Consider the following 25,600-nt stretch of genomic DNA (forward strand, 5'->3'; position numbering starts at 1 on the left):
CTTTGAGCGCACACCTTTCTCCCCGAGCACTCTCGATTTCACGCTCTATCGTCGCGAACCACTCGTCTCGCCGTCTCTACGCGCGGACGAAACGGACCGGGACAAAGCAGCGTCTCTGCTCGGTTCAAGAGGACTTCGCTAACCGACCACCTGTTTTCCGGCTCGTAAATTCCATTGCAGAACCGCGAGGCCCTTCGTGACGTTCTGCTCGCGACGCACGCTACATCAAGATACGCTATGACGTGCTTTACGGCGACCGCGACCGGTCCAGCGGGCCCGCGCTCCTACGACGATCCTCGCTGGATCATTGTCGTTCCGGTTCACTCCGCCGACCTATGCGCTGCATTATGCATCAGCGTTGATTCGCGAGCAACGGTAGGAGGGGTGGAACGGTGGACTGTCTGGACACGCACACCGGCCGCCCGGTGCAACGCGCCAGCCGAAACGGCCCCTTTAATTGATTCGCCACAATGCTGCCTCGTTCCGTTGCATTATGCATGGGCGGCTCGCGCAATTCGACCTGGCGTCGATCGATAAATCAGCCCAGACAACGGAGGTATCCCCGTGCGCCGCTTTTCCGCCGGTACGAAAGTGGATCAAGGTACGCGCTCGCGCGTCTTCGAGATCGGAGCGGACCAGCGGGGTCAGGTCGATCGGTCTTCGTCGAGAATTAAACGCGTCGTCCAGAGCGCACAGGAAATAGAGACTAACTTGGCGCGTTACGCAAAACTCAGACTACATACCGTTGGTTTAGAATTCCTTGCGGAGGAGGAAGACGTCGCGGCCGCGCGATAGGTTGTTTCCGCGAGGGAAGCCACGCGGGGCTTTCTCCGACGATCAGCGACAACGGTCACGGAGGGCCGTCGCCGGGCACGAGGGAAGAAGAGAAAAGGGAAGTGCTGGCTGCGTGGCGACGATTATAAATCGACTAGCGGCCGTGTCTGCGCAGGCAGAAAAAATTCCCGCCTCCTCCCACCGAGCCCGCCGGAATTTTCTGCCAAGGACGTCGATGCGCAGGGACTCTTTTCAGTGGGAACGGCTCGAGAGTCCTCGAGAGATCCGTGCCATGGGAGACTGTTTACCTCCCGGTAACTAATGGCACCGATTATCCTCGAAATGGAAGGCCACGGCGGAGTCGAATTTGTTGCGAGCAATTTGTTGCTCGCTTGGGACTCGGGGTGGCTGCCTCCGTGACGCGGCGCAGGGCCCCGGGGCGCCGCGCGCGACTCTGCTCGTCCCATGATGCAATTAAGATTATCTGCCGCGCGCGAAAGTAATCGACGTAACTCGGTTAATTCACGGAGGGGGCGTTAAGCAAGCTCGTGGAACGTAGAAACGCGGCCGTCACGATGACTGCGCTCCCGCCGCGTTCATCATCCGAAGCAATTTGACGGAGTGACTGTGCCGAACATCAACAATGCCCCCGGGACGCGTCGAGCTCGAAGGTATCGGGAACGGGCTGTCAGCGAACGTCCGCCGGGACAAAGGGCCGCGAAATCGAGGATCGTTCACTGGCCAATTTGTAGATCGGAATCAATCTGCGAGCTGCGTTTTCTAATAGAAACAACCACCTCCAGTGGTTCATTGAAACCCTCCGTCACCGCGAGCGCCGTGAACAGTGGGCAATTATACGAATCTCGCGGGACGCGACCGATGCGGGGCCGATAGGCTGTGGAGAGTAATCGACGAGATAGATCTCGGCGGAGCTCGTTACCGCCAGCACGTGGGACGAAAGAATACCTACGGTTCAAGGGCCCCGTGACGAGCCTTTATCGTCGATTAATGGCGCTTAGTCGATCGGAGGGTGGCATTGTTGCTAGCCACGTAAATCAACCGGGTGAATCATTGCTGCGAGAGCGGAGGGGAATCGAGGAGCTGGTCTGGCCAAGGATCGGACGAGAATTACGGCCACGCGTTCGCGTGAGACGACAATGGCCGTGCGGAAACGCAGGCTGCAAGGAAGTTGGCTTCCTCCAGCTAACATTCTGGGAGTCTATGCTCGTGCAACGTTCGCTACGGGTGCGATGAGGAATTGCGCAACGACTGCGGTGCCTGCTCGAAAGCAAATTCCATAGAGGAGCCTCTTCAGGCAGTTTCGAAAGGTTGCACCGACGAGCAGCGGACTTAGAAGAGGCGGCTCGCTTTTATTCGGGACGCTAGAGTTGCCTCAGAAGCAACCACCGATTCCCCGGGCTCGCGCTCACTCGTCACAACGTCAGGTACATAATGGCAGTGGCACCCACGCCTTCCCTCCGCACCCACGAGCCCTCGCGAGAGCCTGGAAACGCGCTAGTTCGAGCCTGTCTGGCCTCGTTCGCGTTTTTCCTCCGATCGCGCTTTGTCTCCGATCGGGAAGGGGAAAACGCTCGCCGGAGTCCAGCGAACGAGGGTCAGGAACCCTGGCGCGAGTCGGATACCGATCTGCGCGGAACCGCGTCAAACGCCGCGGTTAATTCGCCGACTTGTGGAGGAGGAATCCGGCCTGGAAATACCAAACGGTGAAACTGACGCCGGCGTACGTCGAACCGGTCGACAGATTCGTGGAATGCGCTTGGAAAGTGCGAGACACCGAGGACATCCTTCGGGGTGCATCTTTTCTACTCGCGACAAGGCCTCTTCAATTATTATAGCTCCGAGCAACGATTGGCAGGCACAAAGGTGCGCGATACAATAGAGGATAATTACGCTCGTTCCACGGTTGGTCCGCGCGAATCGTTCACAAAAGCCTCCGTCGCGTCCGCGAGGCTAATTGCGATTTAATTGCAAGCCGCGGTCCCGCGGCCGGTAATCCCTCTCTCCCAGAGGAAACAACCTACGACGAAGGGAATCGGAGAGCTCGTGGGCGAGCATCGCGTCTGTCGTCGACGCGTATAAGGCGCAGATAAGCAAGGGGGATTCAATTGTGCGTACAGTTAGCACGCGTGGGCGATAATGACGTCGGGGGACACGTGCGTAATCTGTTCTGAACTCCCGAAGCGTCTAACGCGTCTGATGCCAGCAGCAGTAATCGAGGAGTCGAACGATCCCTTCGCAAGTTTTCCAATCGGGCCGCGCTACACAGTTGCGCCAATTGAATTACACTAGAATTTAATTACGTAATTTAATGACACCGTATTTTAATTACGTAGTAATTCAATTACGTTGTAACTCAATCACATAATTCAAACTTTTCAATTAATTCAATTCCTAATTACCGTAATTGTGCGTGTAATTGAATTACAATGTAATTGAAATACAATGTAATTAAATTGCAGCTCAAAACTTTGACGAAGTGAGAAAAGAGTGGAAAAATCTAACAGAGGAGTTTATTTCTCTTTATATATTATAAATTTATGAATAATACTATATTCAGCACTCAGAATAATTTTTTTCTGTTCGAAACCTTTACCTACATATCTCTTTCCCACCTCTGATTACCTCTCAATTTGGTTACCTCTTAATTCCTAATTATAATTCAATTACATTGTACTATGAAATTACAATTGCAAATACATTGCAATTACGAATTGCGATGTATTTTAATTGCTTGCGAGATCTGAATTACGAATTACAATGTGATTGAACACGACGTAATTGAATTATTTTGTAATTTTAGCTTACCCGAGCCTGTGGGAGAAGCCCAGGTAATGCCGCGGCCAGCGGGCCACAATCGCGACGGAGATCTGCCGCGCGTTCGCGAAAAGGGGATGCCATTTTCTTCGTGCGGGCTTATCGAGAGCTGCCATTAGACGATGCTCGCCCTCTCCCCGTCCCCGTTCCCCGCGAGCCATTCATACGTTTTCACTTATGCCACTTAGCCCGCGCTCACCTGTCCTGTTCATTAAGCGGCTCGCCGACGCGACTTGCGCGAACCTCCGACACTCGCTGCGCCGAGCAGCCAAGAGTCCAGGGTCCGAGAGGAGTGGCGAGAGAGGAGGCAAGTGCGGCTCTCACGCACGGATTATTTATCATCGCGGCGAGGTGGCCGTGAACCCTTCACTCGCGACTTTTCTGCCGGTGGCCATCCCTGACGTCCATTAGCGTGTCGCTCGAGGTATTCGGAACGACACGCTCGATAATCGCTGCGTAACCGTGGAATCGAGCTACCTCCGTCCAACGATATCTCGATTACCCGCGGTATCTCCAGCTCCGCGGCCAGACCCGCCGGTCGGCAGGTACCGAAATTAATCAGAACGACGTTCCAAGCGCGAGAATTACGACCGCGCTGCCTCGTAAAAGCGACTTTCCGCGCAGCCTCGAGATTCCTCGCGAGCCGGCCCAATTCCGCCAACGATCCTTTAATCGTCGCGGAGACCCGAGTCTGATTCAATTAGACAGATTATGGCCGCGGGATTCCAAGGGAGGCGAAGAAGAATCGACCTAGATCGATATGCTCGAGCGTGCTTCCAGAAATTTCAGCAAGAGAACTGGAATTCGAACCAGGATTCCCCAGTTCAGTTAAACTAGTCTAACTGATTCCGCTATCTAGGTCGTCGGCTTGGCGTTCAAACGGTTCATTTATGTAACGCATAGGGTGGCCCCTGTAACTCGAACAGTCTTCCGAAAAGTTCAGGGGAAAAACCTTGGTGTACCTTGTATCAAGGGTTATCGACCTCGTCTTGAGAGTCGCTATCAGGTGCTGATAAAAGGAACACGAGATTCCGTTTAGGAGCACGAGGACGACCTTCGTATCTCGTTTCTATCTGAGATAGACGAGTTGTCCCGAGACCTGAGTGGAGGTGGAAACTCGTAGAGCCGAACGACGGGCGGGAGGAGATATTCCAGTCGAAATATTCTAGCCGCGAAATCCTCGCCGAAACCGTTTCCCTTCGGCGCGGCGTCGCTTCCAAATGCATTCGCGAGGGTCCGAAGATATTCCGTGAGTCAGCTCGGGGCGACGTTAAAGATCCTCGCGCGGTGGGACGCCGAGTGCAAAGATCCGACGTCGGAAAATAGTACACCAGGACGGGTAACTACCTCGCAGCCGAGTTCCTAAGTAACCTTCGAGTGTCCAGAAAGTGAACACGAACGTCCCGAGGGCGTTGCTTCAGCGGCTCTCCGTAGAACCTTTCCCGGTGCGGTGAGAATCGCACCGAACCGCGCGGCTCTACCGCAAAAGTGCAATTCCGTCGACAGTCCTCTATTTCCTCAGATCTTACGAGTTCGGCTAAACAATGCTGGCGCGTGGCCAGGGAAGAAGCCGCGAGACCGCGAGTGTTTCACTTGCTGGCTGCAGGCGCCCGGACAAAGCTCACGGTGCCGTTCCCCTCCTCGATTTACAGCGCAATATCGCGCTCTCGAATTCGCGCCGGGCGGTCTGTGCCGCGTTTCGCACGATCCGCTGCCGATCCTCGCGCGCCGTGCCAGGCTCCTTTTCAATTCGCGACAGGACCCCGGAGATTAACGATCCCGCCAGCCAGCGAGCGAGCGGGTATCGGGATTGACCAATCGCGCAGAACTGGACGGCGCGCCGCACAGTGGGACAAATCGACCCGACGGCGATCAAAAATCTATAACTTTGGTTCTGGTCTAGATATCTTAATGGAATTCGGCTCAATTTAACCGCAAATTTACGGCCTTTAAGTTGTATTAATATAAATGATATTAACCCTCGGAAGCTCGTGCTAGGCCCGTGTATTTAGACCCATGTTTTCGAAAAGTAGGGCTGCTGGAGCATTTACAATTCACATTTTATTAACAACCTTACTGGTTACTGTATTATATTATGGTAAACCCCGTTTTTAATATTTGCTATTGCTTCCATGTGATCGGTGCTCAAATTTTGCCAAAATCGCAAAAGTTAGGAGCTCATCAAAAACTTCAATGTTTCCCATAGTTTTTATTCACGACTCTGAAAAATTTTTCTGTGATATGTGCAATTTAACTTTGTTACAAAATTAATTACATAACTATATATTCTATGAAGGTCATAAATTCAGGTGAAATGTTAACCAACTTTTTATAAAATTTTAAAAACTTGCAACCATTTGCAATGGGTGTAATTGATATTATGTAAAAGAATGAACCCTTCTCTTTTAGAAACAAAAAGAATTAGGTGCTAGTTCGTGCTCCATTCCAAGAAAATTTGTAATTGAAGTAAAATCTACCTGCCCATTCTTCTGCACATATACCGAATTTTTCAGCATGGGCCGCGCGAGTAATAACTCGAGCGGTTCTTAACGCGAGGACGATTATGCAACGAGCGATGGAAGAACAGATACCGGAGCGTTTCCATTCACGGCTGGCTCGGGTCGTTTCTCCGTTTCGTCCGGCCGAGGCATAACTCTCGCGAGCCCGCTGGCGATTAATAGCCCTGATCGTTCTTCGAGGGATCCGCGAAATGTTCTGCCGCCTTTCGGATCCCCGAGTTCCTCGAATCTCGCGCGGCCGCGGCTCTCCGGCAGGGTGGAATCCCGGCTGCGCGCTCGCGTGGATTCAGAGAGCCGGGGCGAAGGATAGAGGCGCATCTTTATGCAGCGCACGCGGCACAATGAGGACATTGTCGCTGGTCGGACGCGCAAAGCTGACCGGAAATTCATTGTTCTTCAGCTGGACTCGGAACGATCGGCCTCCCTTCGGCCGGATTCCAGCGTCGCTAATATTAACGCGTTGTTACCAGCCGGTTAGAGTGCGCCGCGCCGTTCTGCGCAAGCCCCGCGGATCCTCGCCGCTCGAACTTTGCCGCCTTCCCACTCTATTTCGATCGTTCCCTTTCGCCGAGCGTAGCCGCCTCTGCCGCCCTATTTCCAAAACTCCGGAAGCCTCGCGCAAATTAGACTCTCGGGGAACGGTTGGGTGGTCATCGATTGGCTCTGTCTCGACAGCCGTTTATTATAAGGAGTACGTTTCAATGGGGCCAGCTGGGGAACTGTCGTTAATTAGGGACGCGGACAGTAATTGGACTGGCAATTCTTCTGATTGCGCGCGTTCAACGGCGAAAATCGAGGGCCGTCGAGTGCACGCGAGCAGGATCGAAAGGCAAACAGTGGCCTGGGCCAAGGAGAGCGGAACACGGAACAAGGGGATGGCGCGCGGGCCGTGTATAAATCTTCCGGCTCGTAGCGATTAATTACGGCAGGAAGCGAAACCTTGTAATTAGATCCCTCTTGACGACCCGCTACGGCGATCCCGCGCGGACAATCTTCGACTTGGCTCGTCGCTCCGCGACCGGCAAACTCCCCACGAGGGTCGATATTTATGCGCTGCGCCTCGTCGCGTGGTAAATCCACAACCAATCGACTCGAGGCCCTCGTGCGATCGCCTCGAAAGGCGCCTCCTCGACGGATTTATCGTCACTCGAGCTGGAAACGCTCGCGTTTCCGGTATCGGTTCGCTGTCACGCTCGCCAACGCGTCCTCAGATTTCTGATGGAGCTGGCCACTCAACGGGGCACCGCTGCGCGAACAAGTAGACGCTAACCGATTTCTAGCGGTTGAGGGTTCGGATGCAATAAGGGGACCAGCGCTCGAAAATGCGAAAAAGGATTGTTCAAACGCTGACAGGGAAAGATCCCGAACCTGGGAATTGAAATAATTCTGAGACCTTTTGAATATGTACGGGATTTCCGCCTGATTACAATGCAATTTTTGTTTGCTGCCCAAATTCACTCTAAGGAGGTAAAATTGACGCCTTAAATTCCGGCTATCTTCCGGTTTTTGTGTTATAACTCGCGAACTGTAAGTTACCAAATGATAGTCCTAATTAAAAGAAGTAACATTTGTCTTGAAACTTTTTTTCCATCTCTTGCAGATTGCGAGTTACAAAATGAAATCGGAAAATAGCCGAATTTTTAGGGATTAATTTCCACCCGTTACAGTGAATTTGGGTAGCAAACAAAAATTACGTTGTGATCAGGAGGAAATCCCCTACATATTCACAAAGTTTCAGATTTTTTTGAATTTTCGGGTTCGGGATCTTCCCTTGTGGAAAATATTGGAAAATTAAATGTGTTAAACTGTATTTTAAAAAATATAGTGTTGCAAAGCTCGTCACGACACGCATTTATTCAATTTACAGTTTGTTTATCGAATCATTACTATTGGAGCTAAAAATTATAAACAACAAATTTTTCACCACCCAAAATCATTATTTCTTTAAACATAAATTGCGATGACTTGAGTAAATATTAAGGGATCGTTATGAGACTAAAAACATAACTTCAGAAAACTCTAGCGAAGCCGTAAAATGTATGCACAATACCTTATGTTAAAAAATGGGATTTTGTGACCCCTTACTCTCTTTGCTCTCGAGCTACTTGTAGTCCAGTGAAATTAGAAATCTGTCTCCGGAATAAATCCTAGCAAGCTAAATTTTGGTATGGGCGTTTATTTTGTCATTTAAACAATATTGTCGTCAAAAGTCCCCATCGATCCGACCGTCGCTAAAAATGTTACCGAGGGTTGAAAAAAAAACAGTTTTCCCCGAATATCTCGTTATCTATCAGTTTTGCGACAAAAATAGTTATTATACAATTCATAGCCTAGGAAATTCTCTCCAAAAAAGATCCTATGAGTTAAGCCCTAAATTTAGGTGTTGCCAGGTAAAGAGCTGTAAACACGTCGTAGTAACGAATCACGTCGAGATCATCGATCCAGATGCGAACTAACAACAGCAACGGTCCAAAGAAGCCGTTAACGCGTCGATTACCTAACAAGCAGCCGGTGTATCGAATCGTATCGCGGGCCCAATTATCTCCCGTTCGGGTAAACACGTGTTCCTGTCACGTAACGCGTTTCGATCTCGCGCGGCACCGAGCGCGCCCGCGAATAATAGACACGGATCGTGCGCGATGGAGCGGTGCTATCGGGCCGCCGAGCCACGAAACACCGGTTCCTGGGAAAGCAACAGCCGCGCTGGACATTCGCGCGCGCGGATTTATCGTCCCTGGCGCGGCTCGACTAATCGATCTTCCCGGCGGAGAAGCCGGAGAAGCTGGAGCATCCAGCCGAACGTGGCACCCGAGGCGGGACGATAAATTTCTGAAGCAATCGCGAAAGTGGATCCCCGGCATTAAAGCCGCCTTATCCGACGGTGGTAGCTGAAATTTATCGATCTATTCGAAGTAGCCTCCGAGTCGCCCTGCCTGATAGCAATTCGGTGGAAATTAATACCGCGGCCTCCGTGTAAGTATACGGTGGCGAGTTCGAAAGCAACGACGACGCACGCGACGCGCGCATCCAGCGAGATAAAGCCGCGGTAATAGGGTAACGTCAGGATTAATCCAGTGGCAGTACCTTCGATCCGCGCTGCGAGAATCCGCCCGGGGGAAAGTAATAATCGAAAAGGAGTGGAGGATTTATTAGCGAGGCAGGTAATCCTATTTCAGCGGACAGGAGGGTTTCGACAGACCAGGCTCTTCGCTTCGAGAAACGCTAAAGCCGCAGGATTTACATACCATCCCCGCGATTCGTGCGTCGCGTCCCGTGTCCTCGCGGCGCTGACAAATTATCGTGGACACGCGAGAGATCGATCGCGGCCGCTCGGGGAACGGAGTCTTTACGATCGGCTTCCTGTGATTCCGTGCGCTCCTCGTGGCTGTTTTTCGTTTTCGTCGTTTCCCCGACAGTCGCAAAAACTGGTCCCCACGACGGTCACGGCAATTGACTTTCAAATCGGAATTCCTTAATCCGGGGGTTATCGAATCGAGCGAGGCTCGATGGGTCCAACCGCGATGGGAATCGCGAAATGGCATTCTTCTTCAATAACCAGGAGACGGTTATTATATATATATATATTATCGGGGCTGATACTTCTGGTGATTCAGGAAACGGTCCCTTGGTCGACGCTCGAAAGGGAGACAGTGGACCAAGGTGTTCGCCAGCGTTTCTCCGCGCGAGGACGTTTACGAGACGACATGGGAGTAAAGTTTATACGGACCCATTTACTGAGTTCGGCTAACCGAATATGTACCGGATCCAATTCCCAAATCTGTAAACAATCCCGCAGACGAGGGCCAGCCGACTCGAATGTGGATTCGCGAACCCAATTATTGTCCTTGATGCGAACCTTATGCGGCTCGAGATATTGCGGAATGCGATAGGCACGGTTAGAGCCAAGCGAACTGTCCAGATTTCACCGAATTCCTCGCCAACGCCTGTCGTTTCCGAGAAACGGCGGTTTAGAAAAATTTCCATTCGCGGCAGTGGAAGATAACCACGAGCTCTCGTATCTCCTTCCCTCCTCTATTCCGCGACACGATCCTCCTCGATAAACGCGAGAACTGGTTCCTCTCGAAGACGCGCCTATTGACTTTTAAACGGTCTGGTGGACGGCTCGATACCGTGTCGATTCGAAGGCGACCAGTCGGCGAATCGTGGCGGCGGAACGTGATCCCCCAGTGCCCCGCTAATTTCCACGTCGCGTCGACCTGGAGAGCTCCGGTGTCTAGCGCGTTGCTGTTACACGTGCGCGAATATATACGCCGATAGGTCGCGGCACGCAGCTCCAGGTTCCAGCCCGCATTCCGTGCCCGCGCAAAAACGGTGAAACGTTCGTCCCCTTAACTTTTTACCGTGTTAAGCGCGCGTGTACACGATACTGATGCGATCACGATGCGGATAAACGAGGCATGCGATGCCCATGGAAATGCCCGAGCCCAGTGCTCCGAGCCGCTTTACAAATTGTCTTCGAATAATGGCCACTGGCCGTTCACCCAGACTAGCGGCGCACCCCTATTAAATCGCGCGTTAATTCCACTTTTTCAAGCGCCGTCTCCGAACGATATCTAGGCGCTCGAGGCTTCGCGACGCGACGTCTCATCTCGAATGGTCAGTAGTTCCTATTACGACTGCTCTGGGCCAGTTGGATCTCGCTGAAAGCTGCCGTGGAAGCAGAGTCTCGTTCAGAGACGTCGGCGTAATCCAGAAGCTCGAATCTTCGATCGGCAGTACGTATTCGGAAAAATCGAGGAATCCTTTGGCGTGTACGACACCGGCGTGTGCAAGCAGCGAACCGGTCGGCCGTATAACGTTAATTAATCCGCGCCGCGGTATTACAGAACCTGCATGACTCCCCAGTCGATCGTTATCCGTCGCACGACGCACGGCTGGAAGAATCGTTAATCAATATCCCGGATACACCATCTCCTGCGCGTGAACGTGAGCCGGGACACCTGTGTCTGGCTCCAAGCCTCCCCTTAAAGGATTATTCTCGCGCGGCAATGCGTGATAACGCGAGCAATCGTACGCGCGGCGGTCTCGCCCGAGCGAATGAATTTTGCGAGCGGAAAGAGCGGAGAAGGGGCGGGAGTAAATGCCTCGGTCTTTCAGCGCTGACGTTAATTGTCAACGGGCGTGCGCAACGTCGGCGCTCGTATGCAAATACCGATCGCGACCAGCTCGAGCAGCGCGAGATTCGCGTATCGATTAACGCGATTGCGACCCGATATCTGGTCGGACGTTGATTTACGCCGCGACAACTGGCAGATAATCGAAAGAGAACAGGCACGAGGGTTCGAATTGCTCGGGCAGTTTCACGCAACAGCCGTCGAGGAAAGCTGCACCCTCGAACGCTCTCAGCTTTCCCCGGCGCAAACGGAGTAGGCGGCTGTGGCTGTCGAATCCAGTCGAAACGACCTCATCGACAGTGTCAAGTTTGATAGTTATCGCGGGCCCAGTCGCCCGGGGCGATCTCGATCGGTAACTGGCTCGAAACAGGTTGAACGCTGCTCGGGGAGAGGTTGATTTATGCGCTCTTATCGGGGAACAACTGAAATTACGCGCGGTCTGTCATCGAGGGGGGAACAGATTGAGACGCTCGCGCCGGCTGCCTGATATCTTGGCCTAAAATCGCCCCCGAGATCGTCGCGATAACGCGCCTGAGGGTTAGCCGTCCCAGAAACCGGTCTATCAATAATGGATTTCCCTTTCGAGAAATCTAGAGTGCTCGAGGAAAGAGCCACCTTCCGCCGCGACTGGTCTAGCGACGAGCCCCGCTGGCTAATTCCCGTGTAATCTTCTTGGGCAGGCTTTACGCGGGGCCTCCGCAGCGATAAACATCTCGCTCGAATGCAGCTACGCCCACCAATAATCGCATGCAAATCGGCCTTAGCGCTTACGCACGTGCCCGTGAAAAACTGGTGCACGCGAGCTGCCGTGCTCGACCATGGGATTTACGAGCGAAAGGTCGCGGCGGCTGGCAGATAGCCGGGTAGGCCGGGCAATTTTCGCGAGCCTGCCTGCTCGACAGGGGCGGGTTCGTGCGCAGGCCAAGTAGGCTGCAAAGTTTTGGGAGCGACGAATCTGTACCCCTCAATGCACTCGATTTGGAAAAGATGAAAAATGAAGCTTACCTTAAATATTTAGCTCAATCAACAAATTACATTAATAGACCAGAGATTGCTGTTTTTACTTAATATATTTGAAATCGTTGAAAATGCAACATTTACTCGAAAAGAAGGAAGATCAAGCAGACCGAAATATTTACTTTTTGGCTGCAAATAAGATCGAAGCTCCTAACAACATTATTCTATGCTCTCGAAAGAAAACTGCAACGCGAAGTGTTGCGATAATGCAAACATTACCACGATAGCGTGACAGCAGGCACAAATTGCCAATATATTAATTAAAAAACTGATGTGATATTGTATCAATGCTGATAAACTATCCTAGTTTTCCCCTACACTCCTTTTTCACATAGCGAGCTAGCAATAACTCATACGTGAGTTGCTGTATCGAATTAATTGTGAAATGATAACGACTGTTCTAAATTAAAATATTTGGGGCTGTAAACGCTTATTAGCCTACGGGCGCCAAACCTCCAAATCCGCCTCTGCTGCTCGAGCTACAGCTTCGCCACGGTGACACCTCCAAGGGACGAATTACTCGAGATGGCGCGACGAGAGAAACGGGGGAGCCGGTGAAAGTGGTGTTATAAATCGCCTAAGCCATTTCTAGTAGCGCGCGCAAGAAAGAACGAGGAAGAGAGATTAGCGGCCGAATACCCCAGCGATCAGGCGGACGTATTTGCGAGACGATATCTCGCTGATGGGTGGCTGGTATCGGCGATCGAAACCCGCTGACTGACACCAGATACATAGAACGGTATTATCTCCCATCTGTCCCCTCCAGCCAGCGGACCTCTGCCAGACGGGGTTAATCAAATTCAGCTCGTTTGTACATTTTACAAAGCGTTTCGTCCGGTATCTGTCGACGTAACGGCGATAAATCATGGAAAGCAATCGGCCGGCACGCGCTTTCCGCGATCCGTCCAGGTGTAACGTTTTCGCGAGAAACGGCTGGCACGAAACGGACATTCCAGCGGAATTGTCAATGCAGCCGGCGGATAGTACATATAACTCGGCGTACTTTACGGAGTCCGTTAATACGTACCGCGGCGCGGACGGTAAATCCGCATACCAGCCGCACCGCGACCGTGCGCGCCTGTAAAACGATCCGCGTGTGGCTCGTGCGGTCGACGCTAACGAATAGACACCTCGACCTGATCGAAAACCCTGCTAGAATGTCTTCATTCCCTGCGGCAGATGATACCCGGGGAAATGGGCGGGGGAGAGGGTGCGATAAAGATCACCACGAAGCAGAAAAAAATACGTAAACGCGAAGAATACGAAAGCGGTAACTCAAAAATGAAGCTGCACTGCGGTGAACCCCGTGCGAATAATTTGTGATTAGAAGCAGGTGTGGCTGCGAAGGGTTAAGGTTTTTCTCAAGCAGGAAGAAAGGAATAATATTGAATGAATCTCCTTAGCTGTGCACGCGCGACTGGAATTTGTCGAAACCTAATTGCTGTTTTTTCTGTCTCTTCGGAATTTCTCCTGTTTCTGCGGATTACGCGGAATTACGGCTCGACAGCGTTTCAAATATCACAGCTAGTCCGGCGTTCAGGAGTTATGCACAGGTAAAAGGCCGGAAAGAGACGAATGTTTGTGAATTTTTTTGAAAAAGCAGAAGCATATGTTTTTATAGGATTTTTTGCACTTAAAAGAGCAACGTTTAAAGAACATTTAGTAATTTTTCTGTAGAAAAGTATTTATGTTTATAATAAAAATACGACATCCAAGAAGTCTTTTTACAAACGGTGAACAAGATATCGCAAAACCTACTGCACCGATCTTTCTGAAATTTCCTGGGCTTATTTTTATATAAAAATCTACCGAGTGACGAAGGGATATTTTTTCCATTGTATAATTTCGATTTTATCAATGAAAACGGCCATTAGTGATAACCATGAAGCTATTTTCATTCGCGAAAGAAAGTCCTTCCGTCATTCAGTAGATTTGTATTTAAAAAATAAGCCCACAAAATTTCAGAAAAATTGCAACAGTAGTTTTTCAGATATCTTCTTCACCGTTTGTAAGAAGGCATCTTGTATGTCGTATTTTTATTATAAACGTAAATATTTTTTACAAAAAAAGTTACCAAATGTTGCTTTCTTAAGTGCAAAAAGTCCTGTAAAAATATATGCTTCCGCTTTTAAAAAAAAATCGCCTCTTCTGGGCCTCCTGACTAGGTATAACCCCTTAAGGGAACTCCTCCTATGCAGCGAGTGCCAACGGACCTCGGACAATGTTGCATCGGTGCACGTGCATTAATTGCATTCCTCCCGCGGACCTGCTTTCTTCCGGGACTCCTACGCTCGCGAATTCGCGGAGAGTCGGTGTCCGTTCGAAGCGCAGAGTTTCCACCGTTGCGGACGCTGCGCCCGGGGGACATTTCGCAAATCACCCTGGCAAAGAAGGTAAGAGGAAACGCACGCGTGCTCCTGCAGACCTTTCCAGACCTCGCCTAGGCTCGCGACCTTTCGCACGAGTCGCGGATTTCATCAAACGTTGAAAACTCGTGTCAGAATTATCCGGTTAATTCCAATAAATAGAAAGAACGCCCAAGGGACCGTCCTGCTACCTGACCAGCCCTAACGATGCTCGAAGCGAGCGGTCGTTAAGATTCTTCGCCAGCGTCCGTTATCGACGCCGCGGTGCAGAGGATCCGTTCTTTAAATCCTGCCGGGCCGTTATCGCGGGGCAACGATAGAACGTTGACACGATGCTCGCGAAAAAATGCGATAAAGCCGTCGCGGCAATAGCCTGCGCCGATTATTTTGTACACAAAGGTGTCGGGTGTACCGAGTATCGCTGAGGTTGCGCAAACACTCGCGGCGATGGAGAACAGGCTTTCTATCAGGCAGCCTGCCAAAACGTTCATCATCCTACGCCGAGCTTAAACTCTCTTTGCCAGCACGGCTAATCTATCGGAGAGACACTCTGTACCCTTTCAAACTATCTCCTACGGAGGGACTCGCTTCGCCGAGGACTCTGTGGGTCGCGCATACTAAGCGACCGAAGACCAAAGGAGCTTCGATGCAGAGACTCCGGGCACGACAGGATCAGAGTTCCACTCGCAGTATTCGCGGTAAACGTCGGACTATGGAAAGGAAAGCTGTATTTGCATGCGAAAACACAGGTTGCCTGGGGAAACGCTTGCGAAAAAAGCATCCCGGGTTCGTCAAACCGCTGTCTAGTACCTCGGGATCAATCGCTACGTGTCCTCGAGAAAGTTCTTGCGATCGGAATCGTCGCATCGGCAACGACGAGGGGGGACCTCGGGGTTCGCGTTCCACTGGAGTCGAGCGATAAAGCATTGGCCGGTAGTAAAATCTCGGGATAGTTAGCGAGCCGTGCAGAGGCACCGGAGGCAATTACCTCCTCCTGTACCATAAGTTAGTCCGCAACCCCTTGGGAACCGTTCGCCGCCAGCGCATTGGAATACAATCGGTCTTTCGCAGCGAAACAAGACTCGGTGTCTCGTAGCCTCGCGAGCCTACCAGCCCAATGGATTAAGTCGCGGGACACGCTGGAATCCCGAAAATTACACGGGAACATACATGGGAATACCGCGAGGAAGAGATGCAGCCGGCAACGGTTCGCCGGTCTCGAGGCTCGCGTGTGCTCGCGATTTCGTTGCCGTTTCTTGCGCTTCATTCACGAGCGGGTGCCCCGAGCGAGATACGGTGAATGTTAATGAGCTCGGCCGGTCAGCTGCTCGATCCATACCCGCGGCAAAATAATCAGCGTAGAAATTAAATTCCGTGGTACGTGCTCCGCTCTAAACCACTGCGACTGAATTGCCACGTTTGCCTCTCGCTTCAAACCTACCGTTTCTCACTGTCAATCCGCCTGCTAATTCAGCTGAAGCTCGGTGGGTCTCGAATTCGCGCGGCTTTCAAGCTATTAAACCGAGCGCGGCGCTGCGAAATCGAAACTCGTAACGAAGACGTTCGCAATCGCGGGCAAAGCTGCTCGCCAGAAAACGTCGAAGACGACCTGACTTGCCCAGGGGGACAGGTTCGAGCCGACTTTATACACCATGGGCGGTGCACCTTCGGTCTCACCCCGCGGACGCACACCAGCGACGCTCTTTGCGAAGGCGGCGGGTGCAGCGCCACGGAACGCCGCCAGCCCGGAAGTGCATTATTCACGCTCGATTTTTCGCGGCCGGGGCGTGCAAAGAATATGCAAAAATTCGGAGCGGATGTGCCCCTCGCGAGAAAGTGCTGTGGGCCACCATGGGTGGTTGCCGGGAGATAAAGGACCGTGACAATGGCGTCGAGAGACCGGGTCTGCTCAGAGAGCGGGGAATTTCTGGCGAACCACGGATAGGAGGAACGATCGGGGGAGTTCTTGCGGATCCGGCGAGGAAACGATCGCGACGGCAAGTTGTTTCGCCGAGAAATCGGTGAAGGCAGGGTTCCGTCGGGGGACTCGGTTTCGACGTTATTCGGATTCGAGGAGGACGAGATTCCTCGGGGGATAGCGACCACGTACGCCACTGTGGCATAAAATTTATGACCACCGTCTCTCGACCAGGCTATTCGTCAGGGACGATCGCGAATCTCAATCCTGGCGTACCGTCCTGACAGAGTGCGCCAGGGGAACGGGCGGACGGCCCACAAGGTAGTTCGTATTACAAAGATCCGGTAAGATCTTTGCGCTTTGTCAGCGGGCAAGAAACCACGGAGACCCACGTTACTCTTCCAGGCAATTTGTCCTGGCTGTTTCTTTATTATTCCACGAGAGGAGACGTCCCGTTCCGCCTTCGCGTTCGCATCCGTGCGTCCGGCAGATAATCGATTCGATCTGTTTGAATCGATCGTGGGGAGCTGTTTAAGGCTGCCGTCTAGTTTTTGTTATGGTCCGAATCGATCGAAACGTCCCTTGTAAACAGACGGGCCCTAATGACACCACTGCGGTCGGTAAACAGAACTTGTACACAGGTGACATCTCTAGGCAATCTGTGTAGACTAACTTTTGGCGCATAGCTGCCACATTTTCTGTTCTCTCTGTCCCTGCCGCGCTGTTTACTCTTTCTATCGAGAAGTCTTGAAGGGATACGGCACGAGCAATTAGCACGTAAGGTAAATATCCTAATTAGTGACCCAGTCCCAATTATTGACACATTATCCTTTATATTTAAATATGAATTTTTTTCGGTTCCGAACGGGCGTTAAAAGTATTGAATTCGAGGTTGGGAAGATGGGAAGCCTTCTCAGTATCCTAGGTAGTACGTGTAGTTTGAAAAGTGTCAATATCTCGGTGCGATGTATATAATTGTTTAGCACCTTATAAATGAATGCCATGTCGCACATAAATCTGCGTTGCTCAAGGCTACGCATTCCACTAAGCTTTAAGATCGGTTCGTAGTCATGACAGGCTCTAGAGAGGGGGGATCCGATTTTAATCGGCAGAATTACTTTCATATTGATACGATGAAAAATAGTGAAATTCGAATGTCTACTGGAGGCAACTATACCCGCACAAACTTCCTTCTTGCCGATTCCACGACGAAAGTTGGTTGAAACGGTTTCTTTACTACATCGCGAGGACGTACACGCTTTTCCTAGCTTCGGTGACTGTACTCGCGCATTCGAGGTTCAATGAGACGGCAGACTTAAAATCCTACGAAACTTCACCGCGAATCGCCTCGACGAGCTACAGTCGGTGATCGACCGTGGACTTTGAGTGCTAACTGCTCGGGTACCTGCGCTACTTAGAGGTATCTATTTACGCAATGGCAGAGTATTCAATTTGCATTTTGTAATGAAAACGCAGGGAACAAAGGAACGGGTCGCCATGTGGGGCTTGGGCAACATGTCAGGAACAGCTACGAACTTCCCTACAATTAGCAGTTGCATAAGCGATCGGTATCACGGATCCGTCTGTCGTTGCTTCTCCCTCGACCTTTGATCGCCCCGGCGATGGATCGATCGACGGTTCGAGCAACGTCGTGATCACCGCGCCTACACGCGGAATCCCATCAATAAAACACAGGGACCGAGAGAGACTGATCGCCGCGCCGCGCCGGTACCCTTGGACCCACGATCGTGGCATTTCGTTCCGCTAGCGAGCCAGCTCATTGTCATCGATCGTCGCCCAGGCCCAGCGATCGCACGACACGACCTACTTAACGCGATCGATTACCCTCGCGCAATTGCTCTTCGCTCCGAGATGCTCGTAACCGAGCAATTATAACTCGACCAGGTATCCACGTGTACCACGAAACCCGGCCTAATCCGTATTCCCCGTGCACCCGGACCTCTCGTTTCTTCCTCGATTTACGAGCTTTCTATCCCATTGTCCCCTGAATCGCGTACCCCCGATTTCTGGATCGGGGACGCGCGGCAGCCGATTGAAATGCGAGGTGGGCTTTAGAGGAACTGGGAAATTCCGAGCGCATCGCGGCTCGTGTCCAGCAATTAGTGCCAACGAGATGCGAGCGTTTTCTATGAGTCCTGCTTTCAAAGCGTTTACGTTTCGACGCGCGTGATTTAGCTAGAGTTCGGTTGGCGCGGGCCACATGCGGGAGCGCGATGATTGGCGAACGAGGCTGGAAATCGGTGCCGTAAAAATAGTAACCGAGGGTAATTAGTGTCGATTGGAGCTGCTGCGCGTGGCCCCCGCGATAGAGATAACCCCCTTCCGTTCGACAAGCGTGCTGGCTAGTAACCGGCCACTTTAGAGCGGCCAGGCCAACCACCCGGCTAAGGTTAATTGAACTCAATTAAAACTGAAACGATACGAGGCGATCGCGTCGGTTTTTCGAGCGGGCGCCGCGATTTTCCGTCGAGATAGACGGCTCTAAGTGGCCGATCGGAAAGTATCTCACTCCGAGGGACGTGCAGTAACGATCTGCTCTTGGTTTTTATTCCAGGCGACGAACGTGGGCGGCGGCAGCGTGGTGGAGAAGCTGTCTTTCTACAACCACACGGAATGCGAGTGTAAAGAGAGGACCGAATACGACACGCCGAACGAGAAACCCTCCGAGAGAGTGTACAGGCATTATCAGTCGTCCCCGCAACCTCAGAACATGAGAAGGGCACAACCGAGAAAGCCGTGAGTACCCCCTCGTACATGCATGTAATATATATCGATTGCATTCAAACCGGGCCGGTGTCCGCGAGCATCCACCAGCACCCACTATCCACCTCGATACCAAACATCGTGCAGCTCGTGCCTACGCTTCTTCTGTCACATCGCCCCCAACCCGAACACGACCTCACCACCCCTCCAACGTAGAATTATTTCTAATTTTTTATTCCTAATTTTGAATCCATATTTAATTTATAATTTCTAATTTCGAAAATTTTAATTTCCAATTTATAAATTTATAGATTTATAAATTTATAATTTCTGAAATTTTAATTTCCAATTTAGAAATTTAGAAATTTAGAAATTTATAAATTGGAAATTTAGATATTGGAAATTTAGATATTTATAAATTTATAAATTTATAAATTGGAAATTTAGATATTTATAAATTTAGAAATTTAGAAATTGGAAATTTAGATATTTATAAATTTATAAATTTATAAATTTAGAAATTGGAAATTTAGATATTTATAAATTTATAAATTTATAAATTTATAAATTTATAAATTGGAAATTTAGATATTTATAAATTTATAAATTTAAAAATTTATAATTTCTAAAATTTTAATTTCCAATTTCTAAATTTTTAAATTTATAATTTCTAAAATTTTAATTTCCAAATTCTAAATTTCTAAATTTATAATTTCTAAAATTTTAATTTCCAATTTCTAAATTTCTAAATTTATAATTTCTAAAATTTTAATTTCCAATTTATAAATTTATAATTTCTAAAATTTTAATTTCCAATTTATAAATTTATAAATTTATAACCTTTAAAAATTCTAAATTTATAACCTTAAGGAATTCTAAATTTATAACTTTTAAAATTTCTAAATTTTTCATTGTTCATTTTTTAATTGATCAGGTGCCGATGTCCCTCGGAATTCACGCCTCGGATCACACACGATGGTGAATGCCAATGCAACTGCTACGAGAACCATCAGAACTGCATCAAAAGCAGGCGAGGAAAGGGATACTTCTCCCTTACGGACAGACTGTAAGTAGAGAGCCAGAGGCATTCCATTCCTTATCATAAATTCCCCAAGATACGAGCTGATTAGCAACCTCGGTTCCCAGGTGCATTCAAAACGAAGAGTGCGCGGTGCCAAGCTGCGAGTTCGGCGAATACATGGGGAGACAGGGCAGGTGCCCGCGGAAGAAGGACAAGTTCGATGCGATTGTCAACTATCGGATGAACATGAACCACCGATACAGGAGCTAGAGGGCCGGAGGACAACGAGAAGAAGTGCCAATGAGAAGAAGACGTGGGAGAAAGTCGAGCGTGCGAACAACGCGCGACTAATTATCGACGGTGCCATTTACTTTCCGAGTGCCTTTTTACCAGAGACTCGTTATATGTATATGTACCCCTCGAGACAGTTATTTGTAAATGTATTCTGCTACTTTCAGCGTCCACCTCACGGCTATACTCTGTTCTCCCTAATTTTTTTCTATGTTAAGTAGCGTTATCTAGGCGAACACGAGTGGACGACGAACCGGTGAATCAAGTCCACGCAAGGTGACCGCGATCACCCGGAGGGCAATGTCATTCACTCGAGTGCCCTTACTTTGAACTCGTGGAGACAGTGAGACGCGAGCGCAAGTTCCGTGGTAACTCGTAATCGTAAACAGTTACTTAAACACTGCAGAGAATATCTACGTCGCGATTCGAGCAGAATTCAAGGACTCGAGCGTAGAGTTGCTCGAGAACTAAAACGGTACTGGTGCTAGACTCTCGTGAATCGCGGATATTGAATTTCCCTGGCGAGTGTCGGGGGTCCTATAGATCTGAGGGAGGCGCGGCAACTATTGTTCTACGCGAATGTCTCTGTTATCATAGTTTACGAGGAAAAGAGCGTGGACCGCGAGCCTAGTCTGAGATCCTGCCTCTGTTCTGTGCGAGGCGATTCCTCTCGAGAGTTTCATGGACTTACCGAGTCGCCCGTTCGAATTCTACCAAGGGAAAGAGCCACGTCACGCGGCGGTGCAATCGCTCGCGACATCGAGGGCCGTATACCAAAGCGAGAGAACCGCGGATGCGAGAAATAATCGTGCAGAATAATAAAATAGATCCCTTAATGTACTCTTATTTTTCTAAGCTCGCGCCGAGAGACTCTCAGGACCTCTCGAGCGATCAAGATAGTCGCGTTCGTCGATTTAACGTCTGTGCTTTATCACCTGTAACAGTTGTTCTCAACCCGCCCCCGCTTGTCCGCCCCTTCTCGAAGCTTATACTCGAGATGGCAACGCCCGTTTCTAACTTTCGAGTTAATTCGCTAAAAGTAAACTAATTGACCGGTTGATGATCACTGGCTGCGCACCAGGTTGAGAACTCCTGCCTCATACGATAGAAATTTCTTTCTAACCGCTACGCCACTACGTTCGTTCGCATTGTCTGCTGACCCGAACGACATAAACATCGTTCCACCGCGAAATTATCGTCCACCTGTACAGACTACTAACGACGGACCTTCGACGAAGCTATTTAAGTATACGAGAGAAGGAGGAAGAAAGAATAAGAAAGGTCTGTGGCTCGACGTGTCGTTCGAGTCGCGAGTATTTCGTATCCCTCCCCCCTGCCCCCCCCCCCAAACTAAATGTGTTTTGTACGCTTTTATATACATTATTATAGAGTATCTACGTACATAGTAGCCTACTTGATCGCGGAACCGATAGCTGACCCAGCATTTATCAGCCAATGGAGACACCGTGCACAATTCGCATGTAAATCGAACTCGCAAACAACGCTTTACCACGCACCGTCAAACTTAAAACCACTTTTCGAACTGATGCGATTTCAAACATGGCGGACGAGCGACTCTCCTGGCGATGCAAGAGGGCGCTCCGCGCAAACATTTTGCAGCGAAACGAAAGGTTCAAATATCCCGCCTCGATCTGCAGGCGAGTGATGTGCACGATGTTAAAATCGACGGCGTCCGTTCTAATTGTCACGACGAATATTCTACTGTATCTCACTATCGCGAAAATAAAGGAACGGGCGCCGCTCGACCTTCAGCTTGCTGTTGTACTCGCTACCAACTCTAGCAAATATATGTAGACGTAGGCAGCAACTCAAGCAGTAACGTTGTATAAAGAAATTCATGATTATCGTTTCAATAAAATCGCAACTTACGTTTAAGTGTAGTTCGCGGCTTCCTCTGAGCCCCGGCCAACCGTCGATCACACCAGTCCCCGTCCTAATTCAAGTCGAAGCGTAGCGCAGCGAAAAAGCTCGCCTGCTATGTCAAACTCCCACGTGTATAAGCACGCACGCACGCATCTTTCAGCATTTCACCATTTCACCATTTCAGAGTAGTTCCTGAGTTGGACGCTGTTCGCGAGCAGAGGCCGCTAAATTCAGTTCTCAAATTATGGGTCGGTAACACAGTTTGAGTGGTGACACGAAGTTCTAAAAGGTGATTGGTCCATCCTATGCTTCGTCGATGGTGACACGAAGTTCCATAAGGTGATAGGTCTATCCTATACTTCGTCGATGATATTACCAATCCCAGATGGCGATAATGTATTATCTATAAACGTGTTGTTTTGGTGGTGTTGTACGTTCTCGCCATAGGTAACTTGTTCTCGCAACCTGAAACGTCCAAGTAAACCCGTTAATTTTCACGGAAGAAATAAAGAATATGAATATTTGCATTAGCATCTAGTAAATCTGTTTGTGATACTTTCGTACATGTACAGTCTTGTAATTACGAATGATACCAGTGGAACTATAACGTAAAACGACTTTCGTGTGTAATAAATCTATGTTTAACAGAGAACAATGTGATTTTACAAATGAATATATTGTTCAGTTGCGTTGCTCATGGCACGAAGTTGAAGAGGTTCTCGGAGAGCAGCGACTATGGAAACCGCTCAATCTTTATACCTTAACCTCTTCGGTGAAGATAAAGTTCATGTTTTGAAAGAGGTAAGTGTCGTTGCAAAGCTAATCTAGCACCCTTACTGACCGCGGAAAATCTGTATCTCTATGACTCCGTTTTGTGTTGATTAGCTGTTACATGCCTGCGTGGATGAAATATGTGGCCGACCAGGCCCGTCCTACTACAGATTTGCAAACAGTATAGACTGGAGCAAAGCAGAATACGAAGAAACGTACAAATTAATATCAATGCTCTTACGGAACCCTGCTTGCCTGTATTTGTCAGAGGAAAAGGTATAGTTTTCTTTTTACAAGTTTAATACATTCTTGCATAGGCAAAATAATAATGATGCCTTTCAGATGCCTCAGGAATATCATGAACTGCCAGAACACATTCAAGAGACTATACTGACTTGTCTGAGAGTGCGTAGGGAACAATTAACAGACGCTTTATTGAAGGAATACTCTAAAGAGAAATGCGATACATTAACTGATTTTGATTGGAGACTGAAGGTGATGTATATATATTACGTAGAATTGTTTTAGCAAAAAGAGATCGCATACTAATGGAATTCTTTCTAAACAGCTTGTAATGGGTTCCAGCAAATTGGCTTCTTTAAGAGAACCCCTCCTCCAGTTAGATCTTATGGTTGAGAACAAGGAAACAAAGCGGATGCTGGGTTTGGAGTTGAACAAGGATGAACTGGAAACATTTATAAACGCCATGGAAACCATAGTGCAATAGCTTCGATGTAACCAATGAGATAATGTAAATAAAGTAGCATGAAACAAGATAAACGTTCCTCTATCGTGTAATCATAACCAGGTTTCCAAGATGAAATGAAGGCACGCCGTTTTACACTTGTTTCACAGTTTATTATAGGTTATAGATAAATGTAGAATAGTTTAATTACTATTATAACTGCTCATCGAAGATACTGAAGTCTGTTCGCTCTGTGTCCGGGGCGTCGTCGACTCGGAGACCTCGTTTACAAATTTGTAGTTACCGGCGCGCAAAGTGGATAAACGGGGGAGGGGCCTGCGTCGACGACGCCTCGAAATCCACAGACATCAGTCGGGTTCAAGGATTTCTTTTTTTCTCTTTTCTTTTTTTAAATAAAAAAAAGTTCGCTCTCGTCGCCAAAACTTGTCTCGAAAAAACGGTGAATTTCGTTGTAAAGATTATTACGGACAATATATTTAATGAAAGGTTTTACTATACAACTTTTAATTTTACCTCTTTCTCCTTACTCATTAATAATAATATATCGTTTAAAAATCAATGCCGGTCGCGGGCAAAGTGAACGCTCGCTCCATTTTAACACTTACAGGTATTCTGAGAGATTTGGAGCATTTACATATAATGCGCATTCATTATTTTTTTTTTTTTCGTTTAACTTTACGATCTACGCTACGGTCTTAATAAAAAAAGCTTTCGTAGGTAATTATTTACTCCTGGAGATCCGCAGAAACGAATCCGTTTTCGGGTGGTAATTGTGCATGTTTCCGTAAAATGTAATTAGGCGATATTTTTATAATGATTATTATAAAATTACGAATAGGCTTCCTCGTAAGTAGTTTCTCATATGGAGAAGTAGCATTTTTCGAACAAACGCCGAATTTACACAAACGCTTTAGTCTAGAGTCTAGATTATATATCACTTACACTGTCTCGACTTACTGTATGTTTATTTTTTTTTTTTTGTTTTGTTTATCTCGTGTGTTGCATCATGATACGTGTATGAACCGTAATCGCGTGTAATGTCCTTGCATGTTCCTTTTTCTGTGTGTATATATTTGTGTGTCGTGTGCTCGCGCGTACCAAAGTCATACGTAGAATTGTGTGTGCAGTTCCTCGTTACAACATAAAAACTTCTCGATTGTACAATATTACAAAGAAAAACAAGGACCGTGAAAGAAATACGAGCAAAATAATCGACTGTCCTTGAAATCGCGACGCGAGTGTTTCATTACTCGCGCGTTACGACATAACCTTTATTAATCTTTTTCTCTCTCTCTCTCTCTCTCTCTCTCCCACTCTCTCTTCCGCACTTTGCTTTTCCCCGTCTCATCTCTTTACCTGTTCACATTCCGACGAAGATAACATTCCAATCGTTCCCTTCCATTTTCCTTCTCTTGCCCCGCACTCTCGGTCTCCTCTCTGTCTCTCTCGCTCTCTATCTGGCGTTTGTCACTCTCTCCCTCTCACGCACTCAAACGGACACACGCACACCCTTGCTCCATCCCGGTCTCCGATCTTTACATTTGTTACAGCCTCCCCTGTCCCTTGCACTCTTTCAACGTACCGCGATGATATCGTAGTTACGGGACGCGGGCGCGATCCGACGAGCATTTCTCATCCC

The 25,600-nt window shown here is 49.0% G+C and overlaps 2 protein-coding genes across 2 annotated transcripts in view; both read left to right on the forward strand.

Moving 5' to 3' along the window:
• LOC143371726 (uncharacterized) overlaps nt 1-22,501 on the forward strand; it is a 70,795-nt gene extending 48,294 nt beyond the window's left edge. Inside the window, exons 4-6 of the mRNA XM_076817229.1 lie at nt 19,140-19,321; nt 20,223-20,354; nt 20,435-22,501. Coding sequence (XP_076673344.1) covers nt 19,140-19,321; nt 20,223-20,354; nt 20,435-20,579 — 459 coding nt within the window. The 3' untranslated portion in view covers nt 20,580-22,501. The remainder of the gene's footprint in view (nt 1-19,139; nt 19,322-20,222; nt 20,355-20,434) is intronic.
• Nucleotides 22,502-22,963: 462 nt separating this feature from the next.
• On the forward strand, nt 22,964-25,172 carry LOC143371762 (COMM domain-containing protein 8). Its single transcript, XM_076817348.1, has 4 exons — nt 22,964-23,285; nt 23,370-23,531; nt 23,598-23,750; nt 23,824-25,172. The coding sequence occupies exons 1-4, from the start codon at nt 23,220-23,222 to the stop codon at nt 23,980-23,982; spliced, it is 540 nt and encodes a 179-aa protein (XP_076673463.1). The 5' UTR covers nt 22,964-23,219; the 3' UTR covers nt 23,983-25,172.
• The last annotated feature ends 428 nt before the right edge of the window (nt 25,173-25,600 follow it).

The sequence above is a fragment of the Andrena cerasifolii genome, chromosome 7 (genome assembly GCF_050908995.1).
Source record: "Andrena cerasifolii isolate SP2316 chromosome 7, iyAndCera1_principal, whole genome shotgun sequence".
NCBI classification, from domain to species: Eukaryota; Metazoa; Arthropoda; class Insecta; order Hymenoptera; family Andrenidae; genus Andrena; species Andrena cerasifolii.